Raw genomic sequence first — 13770 nt, 5'->3', positions numbered from 1 at the left:
CAGGACTGATCTCCTTTAGGATGGACTGGTTGGATCTCCTTGCAGTCCAAGGGACTCTCAAGAGTCTCCTCCAACATCACAGTTCAAAAGCATCAATTCTTTGGTGCTCAGCTTTCTTTATAGTCCAATTCTAACATCCATATACGACTACTGCAAAAACCACAGCTTTGACTAGACGGTCCTTTGTTGGCAAAGTAATGTCTCTGCTTTTTAATATGCTGTTTAGGTTGGTCATAACTTTTCTCCCAAGGAGCAAGCATCTTTTATATATAAATATAAATATAATCAATCACGTCACGTATGTGTTAGTGTTATAACACATATGGTATATACATTTAAAATGAATTTGTTAATTGTTTTTTATTTGAAATGGTTAACTTTGTTCCCCCAGGACCCCGTATTCGAGGTTTCATAGTCCTAACTTTGAGCCCCAAACGCATGTTAGCAAAACTTTATCTTTTTCATTTGGTCTTTAACAATTATTTATATTCATCTGCTTTTCCTTCCAGTTAGACTTTAATAGTAAAAGTATTCTTCTGGAATACAAATTTGCTTATTCAAATTTTGAATACTTTTTGAGGTCGACCCTGGGAATACAAAGGTATACATGATAAACAAGGTCTCTGCCCTCATATTATTTACCTTATCAAGGATTACAAATTCAGATGCCTACAAAATTAATAAAGTAAGTCAAATGGATAGAACATGAGATGATCAATGAAACCTGACACTTAGCTAATTGTTGGGGAGATAGTGGGTTGGGAGTGGAGGAGCAAGGGGAATGTGGGGGACTAGAAACAGGACCTTGCTGCTATTTAGCTCCAGCTGATTGTTACCATGAAGGGACATGTGGTCAGTGTTACCAAATCATCCAGATTTTTCAAGAGAAGCCAGGACTCTGGGTTTTTACATAAAATTCCTCAGTTTTTAAATGCTGTCAACTAATTCTAATTTAAAATTCTAATTCTAATTTAAAACCACCAAAAAGTTTGTAGTCCATATTCAACTTATAAGTCATCATAAGATTTTGGAGCTTGGGTTGGGTTTGGAGGCAGATTATATCACAATAAAATAAATTTAAAATAATTTATCAGAGTGATTAAACTTGCCTCTTAAAGATGAATGTCTTTAAGCTGAGTTTGAAAGTTAAAGTACCTTGATCCAGGCACAGAGGTCAGACCAGTAAGTATAAACAGCACAAAGCAGTCAAATTGGGTTAGGAACAGAGATGAGATTAAGAATGAAAACTGAAACAGAGCGAGCTACAAATGCAAAACTATGGAAGATTTGGTACAGAAACAGCTCTCCAAGTGTCCTCTGTGCCAGGCTAAACATATCTCACAACTAACAGCTGCCTCTTTGTTGAGCCCTAACAAAACTAAATTTTTATTACCTGTTCTGCCAATTATGTACTTTATACAGGGGCCCTAAAACAAGCCTCACATAGTTTAATAAAGAAAATAATTTGTAAAACAAGCCTTTGTGAGGTATTTCCCCCCTTCCCAAACTCCTCCTTTTAACACATTTATTAATTCTCAGCATGTGTTAGGCACTGTGGTAGGGCAGAGGCTGAATTGCAGAGATAAATAAGGCTTAAACTCTCTCAGCGCATAGCCCCACACCTTTATACACTTTACTTTTGTCTCGTTTACTTCAGTCACAGTAATAGGAGTGTCAGTGGCACCCCACTCCAGTACTCTTGCCTGGAAAATCCCATGGACGGAGGAGCCTGGTAGGCTGCAGTCCATGGGGTTGCTAAGAGTTGGACAGGACTGAGCAACTTCACTTTCACTTTTCACTTTCATGCATTGGAAAAGGAAATGGCAACCCACTCCAGTGTTCTTGCCTGGAGAATCCCAGGGATGGGGGAACCTGGTGGGCCGCTGTCTATGTGGTTGCACAGAGTCGGACACGACTGAAGCAACTTAGCAGCAGCAGCAGCAGCTTGAAACCAAGCAGTCTCCCTCTCCTGATGATCTTTTCTCTTCTTGTCTTCTCAATAGCTTTGCTCCATCAAGTGTTAACCCTTTGTTCCTTTATTAACTCTTCCTAATTTGTTCATCTTTTCAGTATCCTTATTACCCACTCAGACTTCAACTTGCAGCAAGTAAGGCATTTCCACCATTCCCTACTTCCCAGATTCCACTGAAAATGCTTTCAGTAAGGTCACAAAGTCACAAAGAAAGAAAGTGTTAGAAAGTGTTAGTTGCTCAGTCCTGAGACCCCTGTGGACTGTAGCCCTCCAGGCTCCTCTGTCCATGGGATTGTCCAGGCAAGAATACTGCAGTGGGTTACTATTTCCTTCTCCAAGGGATCTTCACAACCCAGGGATCAAACCCTGGTCATCTGCATTGCAGGCAGATTCTTTACCATCTGAGCCATAAGGGAAGCCACAACTAATTTTCAAAAGGAATGGATAGTTTTTAGTCTTTATCTTAATAGCATCTTTCTTTTGTAACAGTTGATACTGTTGACCATTGTCTGTCTCTACTACAACACACTCCTAGATTTCCTTTGACCCACTTCTCTGTTCATTCTTTTCAGTCTGATTTGTTCAATCCTATCTTTGTCCACATCTAATTGCTATCTTTCTCTAAAGTTCTCATCTGGCCCCATCCTCACTTTATCTTGCTTCCTGAGCAGTATTATCCCCTCCCTTGGCTTCTGCTTCAGCCTATTTGAGGGGGATTTCCAAATCTGCATCCCTCTTAATAAACTATTAAAATAATACTATCCCTCTGTTTCTGGTCAGGTTTTCTTCATTCTTTCTTACACACGGCTGAGAGAGAGACTGTTCTAGAGTACACTTATCCTATTGGCATTCCCCCTTATAAAACTTTCAATGACTCTCTGTCACCTCCATGATAAAATACAAATTTTACCTCCATGGCCTACCTTTATAGTGTAAATATACTAAATCTACTCCCTAAATCTACTCCCTACCCTACACTTTTTGCTTAATCATACTAAAGACTTCTTTATTCTTGTCTGATTATACTGCACTATTCCTTGGCTCATCTCCATGGCTTGGCAGATGCTGTTCCTTTTGCATGGAATGCTTCTTCCATCCTTGTTAGCATAGTAAGCTTTTTGTATTCTTGAAGATCATAATCTTCATCTGTGTCATCTGTATGAAGATCATCCAATGAAGAGTTCATCATTCTCTGCTTTGTACCATTTTTACTTATTCTTCTCTCTTTTTAAAATACTTCTGACGTTTGTTATATTATAACTTTTTGTTAAACTTTTATTCTAGACATTGAGTTTCTTTAGGTTAGATATCTTATCTTCTTCACCTTTGGTTCCCCAGTGTTTAACAGAGTACCTTACAGGTAGTAGGTACACCATAAAGGTTTAATGAAAGACCAAACATTAATGTTGTCTATGAATTCAGTGGTGAATACACTGTCTTATGAACTTTTTCATATAAAGGAATAATTATAATATTATTGTATAATAATTATTAATTACTATACAATTATTGTAATAATTGTAATATACTTTGGTAAGCACCATAAGAGAAGAATGTGCCAGATATGGCAGCAACCTGGAAGAGGAAATGATTGGTTGGTGTGGAAAAGGTCAGAGAAAGTCTTCATCCAAGAGAAAAGAGAAGTGGGAAGAAGCCTTGTTATGTACAGAAAAGAGACTAGTTCAAAGTGTGAGGAATCTGCATTGCATAGGAGCAGTAGGAAATGAGTTTAGGAAAGAAGGCAGAGGCAAGAAAATGATCCCTCTAGGCCCTGTTTCAGAATTTGAGCTTTAGCCTTTGTGGGAGGTTTTGGAGGTTTTATCCAGAAAGGTGCTTATGTCATACTTTTGCTTTACAAGGATATAAGGGAGTTGTGTGTAACCAGGAGAGGAGCGGGTGTGAGATTGGAAGTACAGAGACTAGTCAGAGGAAGCTTCTAGTACGGTATTTCAAAAAGTCACAGCATTAACTGAATTCCTTTCAGCATTAACTGAAAGGAAAAGTACTGTAAATCCTTCTGTATGTAACAGAGAGTGGGAATGGTTTCTGGTAGAATCTGGTTGTGCTCTTCTTTCTCCTCAGTAAAAGAGCAAAGCCTTTTTTTTTTTGTTAGTCAAGTGTGATAAAACCCATGCTTTGTATAAGCAGTAATGCCATTACTACCAGTGCAGTTCTGACTTTGCCATGTGCTGCTGTGGTTGCTTTCCTCTTCATAATGCCCTCTAGCATCTTGATAAAATCATGGTGAAATCTTTCTTGTCATTTGTTTCATTTCTTTAGCAGTTTCATCTAAGTGCATGGATGAGTACTGTGACAAAGACAAAAACATTTGTTGTGTTTCTTTTTTTTTTTCTTTTAAGGACCACTCAGGAGATCTTTTGTTTGCCTTAACAGCTCATCTTAACATCCAAATTCAGTCCATTTTCCTTTTACTACTTTCCCAATATCAAATAGGATGTTATAGAGAATATTCAAAAATAGACTAAAAAGTAATTAGAAACACTCCACTAGATATCAGTAATATAAATCAGAACTTCACAAAGAAAATGCCTCCTCACTGTGTGGTTTTTGTAGTTCATTTGTCTCCCCTTCCCAACGCCAATTTTTAAGTGTTTATCTTATTAGCAAATGTTCATTTGATTTTTAAATTATTGGCTATAGCCTTATCTACTGTTATGAAAGCAAGGTGTGTCTGAAACAGTCTTTGTAACCCAAACTATCACAGAGTTGACACAGAAGGTTTGTTCCAGTGAATGAACAGTAAGCACAATTTTCATAAAAGTGCTAGGAATTTTTACCATTCACTAGCTTCCAGGAGGATTTTCTACATAAGAAAGCAGGTTATTTAGTGTTCTCTTGACTTCTTTTTAACCTATTTTGGCCTTTCATAGACTACATTCTTAAACTATTTTAATGTTTAGCCACTGTAGGTGGTTATTTAAATTTTGTGTCTTTTTAAATTATTTTCTAGTATATTTATTTAAACTATTCATAGCATCTCAATTTAGACTTTCACAGTTTTGGAACTGCTAAATATCCGTATTTGTTTAAAAATATATCTTATCCAAAAACTTGCAATGAGAGTGTCATTATTAATGTGGGTTCAGATATACGATCCTTCAGCCTTAGTGACTTTGTGTCTGACCATGTCTAGGGTCATGAATATTAGGAATATTTGTATACACTGTTTATTCACTTCCCTTAATAACCATTAGGGCTTCCCAGGTGGTGCAGTGGTAAAGAATCTCTCTGCCAGTGCAGGAGACACAAGAGACATGGGTTCAATCCCTGTATGAGGAAGATCCCCTGGAGCAGGAAATGACAACCCACTCCAGTATTCTTGGCTGGAAAATTCCATGGACAGAGGAACCTGGCAGGGTACAGTCCATGGGGTCACAAAGAGTTGGACATGACTGAGCGTGCACATATAATGATCCATTAAGAATCCATTAATTTATCTAAATCACTCCATCTTGTGGAAGAACTGATGGAAAGAGAGAGCATATCAGATTTATTCAGAGGGCTTTCAAATTATACCACCATGATCCTTCATTAAATTCTAATGATTCTACCCAGCACCCATTGAGAATTAGTACCAAAGAGACCATAGTTACCAATAGGTTTTAATGTAGAAAATAGTTTAAAGTGACTAGTGTAAAACTTTATTTAATCTACTTACATTATTAATCCATATTTCCTTTTGCATAAATTTCACTAGTTTCTGAGTCCCTTGAAAGCAGACTTCCCTTTACTTGCTCTCAAACTACCTATTTTCAGTGTCAAGGGAGATACTCTGTCATTCAAGTATTTGAAAATTTAATGAACAATTCTACCCTGGACTGTTCATCCTACATCCTCTCCGTGCCCTTCATGGTACAGTGCAATGGTGGATCAAGAAGTTTTGCAAAGAAGACAAGAGCCTTGAGGGTGAGCGTAGTGACTGGCCATTGGGAGTAGACAGTGACCAACTGAGAGCAATCATTGAAGCTGATCCTCTTATAACCACACGAGAAGTTGCCCAAGAACTCAACGTCGACCATTCTACAGTCATTCAGCATTCGAAGCAAATTGGAAAGATGAAAAAGCTAAGTGGGTGCCTTATGAGCTGACTGGAAAAAAAGAAAAAACATCATTTTGAAGTGTCGTCTTCTCTTATTCTACACAGCAACAAACTATTCTTCAATCGGATTGTAATATGTGACGAAAAGTGGATTTTATATGACAACTAGTGACCACCAGCTCAGTGGTTAGACTGAGAAGAAGCTCCAAACCACTTCCCAAAGCCAAATGTGCACCAAAAAATTATCATGGTCACTGTTTGGTGGTCTGCTGCCCATCTGATCTACTGCAACTTTCTGAATCCTGGCAAAATCATAACATCTGAAAAGTATGCTCAGCAGATCAGTGAGATGCACTGAAAACAGCAACATCTGCAGCCAGCATAGGTCAACGGAATGGGCCCAGTTCTTATCCATGACAGCGCCTGACCACATGGTTGCACAACCAATGCTTCAAAAGTTGAACGAATTGAACTATGAAGTTTTGCCTCATCTGCCATATTCACCTGACCTCTCACCAGCCAACTACCACTTCAATCATTTCGACAACTATTTGCAAGGAAAAATGCTTCCACAACCAGCAGGAGGCAGAAAATGCTTTCCAAGAGTTTGTGGAATCCTGAAGCATGGATTTTTACACTATAAGAATAAACAGACTTACTTTTTGTTGGCAAGATGTGTTGATGGTAGTGGTTCCTATTTTGATTAATAAGGATGCATTTGAGCCTAGTTATGATGATTTAAAATTCACTGTCTGAAACAGCAGTTATTTTTGTACCAACCTAATACCAGATACTTTTCTAAGCACCTTGCATGTATTAATCTGTGAGGTAGGTATTATTCCAGTTCTCTATATCTGAAAACTGGAGTAAAGAACTGCAAAATAATTTACCTAAGGTCCACCTGCTAATAAATGGTAGAGCCATCACTAAGGTCCAGCAGTTCCTGGCCTTATACTCACTGGGTATAATGTGCTTCCATACTTTTTCTGATTTCTTTGAAAAAGCAATAACTTAGCCTATTCTGTTTACATTTGCTAATATCCTTAGGTCTTTTTGGACTTCCGTTGTGGCTCAGCTGGTAAAGAATCCACCTGCAATGTGGGAGACCTGGGTTGGGAAGATCCCTTGAAGAAGGGAAAGGCTACCCACTCCTGTATTCTGGCCTGGAGAATTCCATAGACTGTATAGTCCATGGGGTCACAAACTTTCACTTAGGTTTTGTTATTCCTTATTATCTTAATATCCCTCCAGTTCCTACAGAAGCAAATAAGAAAGATTTTATATTATATGCTATATTGGTAAAATCCCAGTCTGGTTTTCATTAACTCTTAATCATCATTTCTCTGAAACTGAATAAAGAGAACAATTTTGTGATCAAAACCTTAAAACATCACCCTTACCAATGGCCTGGCAGTCACAGAAGCCCCACTCCTGCCACAGAGTGTATTCAAAACAGCTCTATTTGAATTTCTGATACCTTAAAAAAGGGTTTTGGTCCTCAGAACATATAGGATTACTACTACCACACTTTGACAACCTCTCAACTTTTAAGATTTACTACCATGGCATGTATGTCCAGCTTCCCTGTGTTGGTGAGTCGTTGGTGATAACAGTGAGCACTCAAGGATTCCTGTCTAAAAACCTGTTCTGTTTTTGCAGTGGATAGTCTCCTGAAATACACTGGCTATGGGAATGCTGCAGGACTGTTGGCGGCCAGGGGCCTCTTGGCTGGAGGAAGAGGAGATAATTGGTACTCAGAGGACGAGGACACAGACACTGAAGAATACAAAAATGCAAAACCAAAGTATAGTATCACATTTCTTTTCACCTAACTTTGTCTGCCTTTGGATTGGTTATTTGCCTTTCACTTCCTTTGTCTTTCATTTCTCTTCTTTTGTGGATTTGGAAGCTTTCTGTTTAATACTGTTTTAGAGGCAGTTGCATAGCTAGTGCCTTAGAGAATGACTTCAAGTGATTGAGGAAGGATAATACTGCAAGAAATGTTTTGCTGCATGATGCTTTTAACATGCTCATCATCCTCTCCTAAGTATTAAGAGAGGTAGTGTTTTTCGACGTCTCCTGTCACATACTTAAAGGATATTGTTGCTTATTTTGTGCTCTCCTTTCCATAAGTTGAGATTTTATAAGGTATAACCAAGACCAAGTATTTAAGTTGGCTATCTGATGCTTCAGTCTTTCTCAGAAATCTAAATGTAGGTTCCATACATTCTGATCTTTCCTCTTGTGTGAAAGCCTTTATAAGTCAATCAAGTAAAGCCACAAGGCACATTACTAGCCAAAGGAAAGAAATCTGGCTCTGTGGTAAATTTTAATTAAGCAACTAGGGAACCATCTTTTAGCAGAGGCATTAGTCCACTGGGTAGGCAAGCCAGAGACTCTTATCAAGTTTTCCTTGACTCATTGGTTGTAAGTCAAAGACACTAGTTGTCTCTCATCCTGAAACGAACCACCTCTACTCTCTTCTACCCACTTCCCATCCTTTTCATCCCCCTCTCAACTCCAATCCCAGCTAAATTTCTTAGTTTCTACTTATTAGGAGTTATTTGAGCTCAGTTTTTTGGTTTGCATTACTGAATGTTAAAAGGGTATGCCCTGCCCTATCAATGATGACATCGACATATGCTCTTTTCTACCCACAGTCTTCTAGAGTGTGATGTGGGTCACGTAGTAGTAGATCGAGGCTGGAAAAATGATTATCTGCAAGATACAGCCCATTTTTAAAAGTGTAGATTGTGCCTTGTTGAAGTGACAATAATGGGTTGTCAGAAGGTAAAAAAGATCACTCCCTAGTTTGATGTAGTTTCAAAACCAAAATCATTGCCAAAGCCAATGTAAAAGAAACAAAAAAATATCCTTCCCTAATCAGACAAGACTTATAGGGCCTGTATTCTTAGCAAATCAGGTCTGAGTAGGTGGTGTTACTTGTGGCATCCCCAGATCTTTCAGCCTTGGTAAGATCTTACAGAGTGTGTCCCAGAAGAAAAAGGCTTTGGGGGAAAAAAAGCTAGCAGTGACTTTAAGCGTTAAATTCTTAAGACTGACACCATTTAGATGTTATAAATTGGGCGTCTCTATCAGATATTTGAAGCTAAGGTAGAAAAATAATATATTAATCTTTGCATAATTATAGAAGTCATCATTCTAAATTATTCTTGCTAGCTCTTGACTTTTTTCATTTCATAAACTGTATTTCCATATTAGTTTAATATCCTCTATTTGAGACATTAAAATATACCACTTAAAGAGTCTCGTATTTTTAAATTAAGGAAGAAATTACGTTAAGCATTCAGTGTGTCCCAGGGTATGTGGACACAGTCAGCTAACATAGGAAATTCTTGAGTACTCATGAATGGTTGACATCATTGCATCTCAGTGTGTATTTTTTAATTTGTTTGGTGGATGACTTCTAAAATGGCATTGATCGTATATCAAGCAGGGCTTCCCTGGTGGCTAAGACAGTAAAGAATCTGCCTGCAATGCAGGAGACCCGGGTTCTACCCCTGGGTTGGAGAGATACCTTAGAGAAGGAAATGGCTACCCACTCCAGTATTCTTGCCTGTAGAATTCCATGGACAGAAGAGCCTGATTGGGTACAGTCCATGGGGTTACAAAGAGTCAGACATGACTGAGTGACTAACATATATCTAGCAAACACAAGAATACTACTATAACAAGAAAAACCTCAGAAAAAATACAATAACATTGGGTCTCTCCCAATAGTACAGGAAATAGAAATGTGTTACATTATGGAAGTGATGTTAGATTTCAGGAGAGCACTGCTTTTTATTTTTATTTTTTTAATTTTATTTTATTTTTAAACTTCACAATATTGATTGGTTCTGCCATATATAGAAATGAATCTGCCACAGGCATACACATGTTCCCCATCCTGAACCCTCCTCCCTCCTCCCTCCCCATACCATCCCTCTGGGTCGTCCCAGTGCACCAGCCCCAAGCATCCAGTATCGGAGAGCACTGCTTTTTAAAATCAAGGACCATGATGTGTGATATTGTTATTGTCTTGACTCTTGACCATGGAAAGATTTTGTGTTTAGGCCTTACATTCCTGGTTGGAATCTTCTTCAGCCTTTGGACCTGGCCTGTATCATTAATATAGGAATGGTGTGTTAGTGTGGCCAGAATAGTCACCATTGTGAAATCTTGTTGTGTTTCTTAAACATTGCTCATTACAAGTGTAAATATGTCTTTTAACATAGCATCACATCTTCCCTTTTCAGATAGATCTGCTTCTGTTTTTTCTTACATCTTTCCTGTTTCAGGTGCAGCAGTGTTTCATTTGTTAATTTAAAATACTTATTAAAATGGTTCCCATGGAAGTGGTGGTAAACAAAGTGCTTTGCAAGCAAGATAATCCTTTGTGCTTTGGACAGTGATCCACAAGCTCAAAGAACTTCTTCCTTTAAAATTGTTATGAAAACTTCTTAGCAATCTGGTCAAGTTTATAAAGTCAGCATCTGAAAGGATGACTTACTCCCCTACCGCCTGATTAACCATCATCAATCAGTGCTCTCAGGATCACAGCCTGCTTCTCTTATGATGCACTTATTCACAAACACTGTTAGTATTGGCAGAAGCAGAGAATTACCCTTCATTCAGCTGGCCCTCATCCCGTTGTCAAAAATATAAGTGGATTCTGATTAATGCACCAAGGTAACCTGTAATCCTTTAGTGGAATCTGAAACTAAGAATAGTATGGAGCTTACATTTAGGCCATGAGAGACAGTTAATATCACAACAGTCCTTTCTGTGTCAAGATAAATGTATTTAATGGACTGGAAATAGCTTTCTGCAATTAACATACTTAGAGAAAATACAGTCATAGAATCAAGTATATGCCACACAGGTTTTTGGTGTATATCTAGCCATGTTTGTAAAAAAGTAATTAAATAAGCACTGGTCCTGTATAAAAGAGAAACCACATTTCTAAATACTGACTTTATACCTGTTTCTTTTATGCCTCTGAGCATGAAGGCCCCTTGACTGTATTGGTGATATAATGTACAGGGCTTCCCAGGTGGTGCTCGTGATAAAGAACCTGCCTGCCAGTGCAGGAGACATCAGAGATGCAGGTTCAGTCCCTGGGTTGGGAAGATTCTCTGGAGAAGGAAATGGCCACCCATTCCAGTATTCTTGCCTGGAGAATCCCATGGACAGAGGAGCCTGACAGGCTATAGTCTCTAGGGTTGCAAAGAGTTGGACATGACTGAAGTGACTTAGCACACATTTCTAAATTCTAACTTTATACCTGTTTTTTTCCACCTCTGAGTATGAAGGCTCCTTGACTGTATAGATGGTATAATGTAACTGATTCCTGTGGTTTGTACATCATTCCAAACATCAGTTGACAGATGTGTACCGTAGTGACATTTGACTCATTTTAGACTAGTTGCCTTCAGGCCTCGTATGGTATATAGGAGCCTATGAGTCCAAAAGCATATCTTTAAAAAAGAGCTGCTGTATGGAGGGGCAGAAGAAGGGAAGGGCCAAAGTGTATAGAACTCTAGGATGCCCTGTTGTATTCTTAATACACCACACTAGTTCATAATTACACCCATCAGATTAAAATTATTATACTACTAAGCAATTCAGGGGTGTTTCCTTCTTGACCATGTATTTTTCAACAGTAGCTATGGCAGCAGCTGTATAGATATTATAGTTTCTTCAGCACAAATGACTTGGTTTTCTTTTGTCAAGATTTTGTTATGCTGCTTTAAGTCAAGTCCCATTATAATTTTCTCCATATCTTGGGGTTATACAAATGAAGAGATAGCTTTGTTTTTAATATTTCTTGAAGTAGATAAACCAGAACTAGGACTTGAAGATTTCTCGTTTTGCCTAGTTTAGACTATGATGGTATATTTATGTATAGAAGGTTGTAACTAGCCTTTCTAGGAACTAGAATTAATTTCCTGTAAGCAGTCATGAAACACAATCTAAATTCAGATCTCTAAAGACCAAAATTGAAAATAAAATCACTGCCTCTACTCCCATGCATACTGGTTAACTCGCCTTTGTGATATTTACAATTCATACCAGCTTTGCACTTTGAAAATTGAGTTCTCTGACTTTTCTTTTGTATTTTAATTTGAGTAAATGACCAGCAAGAGGTATGTTATCTGAATCTACAGTATTGAGCTTTACTTCAGATTTTATTTCCTACTGATTTACAACCATAGTTTTTTATATCCTTTATATCAAGGATAGCACTTGAAACAGCCCAATATAAGAAACATATAAAGCACTGTAATTTTAAAAGTATCTTGGAGCTTTTTTAGTTGCCTAGATGCAACTTGATGTATTTATGTGTATTCAGTATGTCTACTTATATTGCTGATCCATGATACTTAATAATTAATAAATGAATTATACCACATTACCCTATTTCTTTGCATTGTTAATAGAATGCAAAATCTGTGATTAAGACATTGTTCCATAATTTATCCTACTTCTTAAATGTGAAATCAGTCTTATACAGTAATTCTCAAATTTTCACCTCAGTCACCATTATTAACTGGTATCTCTTTAAAATATCTTAAAACTGGATTTAACCATAGCAAACGCCACAAAAAACCTAGTTGTTGTGTGGCTTCTTTAGTTAATGAAGATTGCATGTGCAGCTCCATGGTGATGATTTAACTTAATAAACTAACTCACTGGATTCAAGGACTTTTGGCTTGCTTACTTCTTGACAAGTAGCTCACTATGCTAGTAGCTGGTGTTTATTAAATGGGACTCCCTGGTGGCTCAGTGGTAAAGAATCTGCCTGCTAGTGCAGGAGATGTGGGTTTGATCCCTGGGTTGGGAAGATCCCCTGGAGAAGGAAATAGCAACCCACTCCAGTATTCTTGCCTGGGAAATCCCACAGATAGAGGAGCCTGGCAGGCTACAGTCCATGGAGTCGCAGAGAGTCGGACATAACTGAGTGAATAAATGACATTTACTGAGTATCTAATGTGTTGTACTAAGAACTTTCATAATATTATCTCATTTAATCTTCACAGCAAACTTTGGGCTAAAGGTTATCTACATTTTACAGATGAGGAAAATAAAGCTCAGTGGTTTCCAGAACTTGTCTAGGGCACACAATTCATGAGCAATCAGGTGACCTAACTCCAGAGCTGGTCTTTTTTGAGGTTTTTGTTTGTTTTTGAGGTAGGCAAAGCAGGCTTTATTGTATTTTTCACTTTGCCTTAATTTGAGGGTAAAATATACATAAAATTTACCATTTTAAGCATACAGATTTGTGGCACCATGTACATTAATGTGTAGCCATTACTACCATCTATCTCCAGAACTTTTCATCTTCCCCAACTGAAACTTTTATCTATCCCCTGTCCCCACAACCCCTTGTAACTATTGTTACACTTTCTCTGTGAATTTGCCTAGGAACCTCATGTAAGTGAAATAATATTCAATATTTCTCCTTTTGTGACTAAGTTCACTTAAAATGTCTCTAAAACACATCCATATTATAGCATGTGTCAAAATTTCCTTACTTTTAAAGGCTGAGTAACATTCCGTTGTATGTATTTACCACATTTTGTTTATCAATTCATCCATCAGTGGATGCTTGGGTTATTTCCACCTTTTGGCTGTTGTAAATAATGCTGTGAATGATGAATGTGAGTGTATAAGTTTGGGTATATACCCAAAGGGGAATTGCTAGATCATATGGTAATGCTATGTTTAATTTTTT

General features: G+C 37.8%; 1 protein-coding gene across 9 annotated transcripts in view; it reads left to right on the top strand.

The window, feature by feature from the left end:
- The window catches only part of RIC8B (RIC8 guanine nucleotide exchange factor B), a 101815-nt gene that overhangs the window by 66039 nt on the left and 22006 nt on the right, over nt 1-13770 (top strand). For all 9 annotated transcript variants that reach the window (XR_826436.1, XR_826441.1, XR_826437.1 and 6 more), the window contains exon 8: nt 7692-7836. Coding sequence is in view for 2 of the 9 variants with exons in the window: in XM_010853381.1 (XP_010851683.1) it covers nt 7692-7836 (145 nt within the window). In the remaining 7 variants the exon portion in view is untranslated. The remainder of the gene's footprint in view (nt 1-7691; nt 7837-13770) is intronic.

The sequence above is a fragment of the Bison bison genome, unplaced genomic scaffold (assembly GCF_000754665.1).
Source record: "Bison bison bison isolate TAMUID 2011002044 unplaced genomic scaffold, Bison_UMD1.0 scf7180017864327, whole genome shotgun sequence".
Taxonomy (NCBI): Eukaryota; Metazoa; Chordata; class Mammalia; order Artiodactyla; family Bovidae; genus Bison; species Bison bison.
This window is presented reverse-complemented; position numbering and strand designations above follow the sequence as displayed.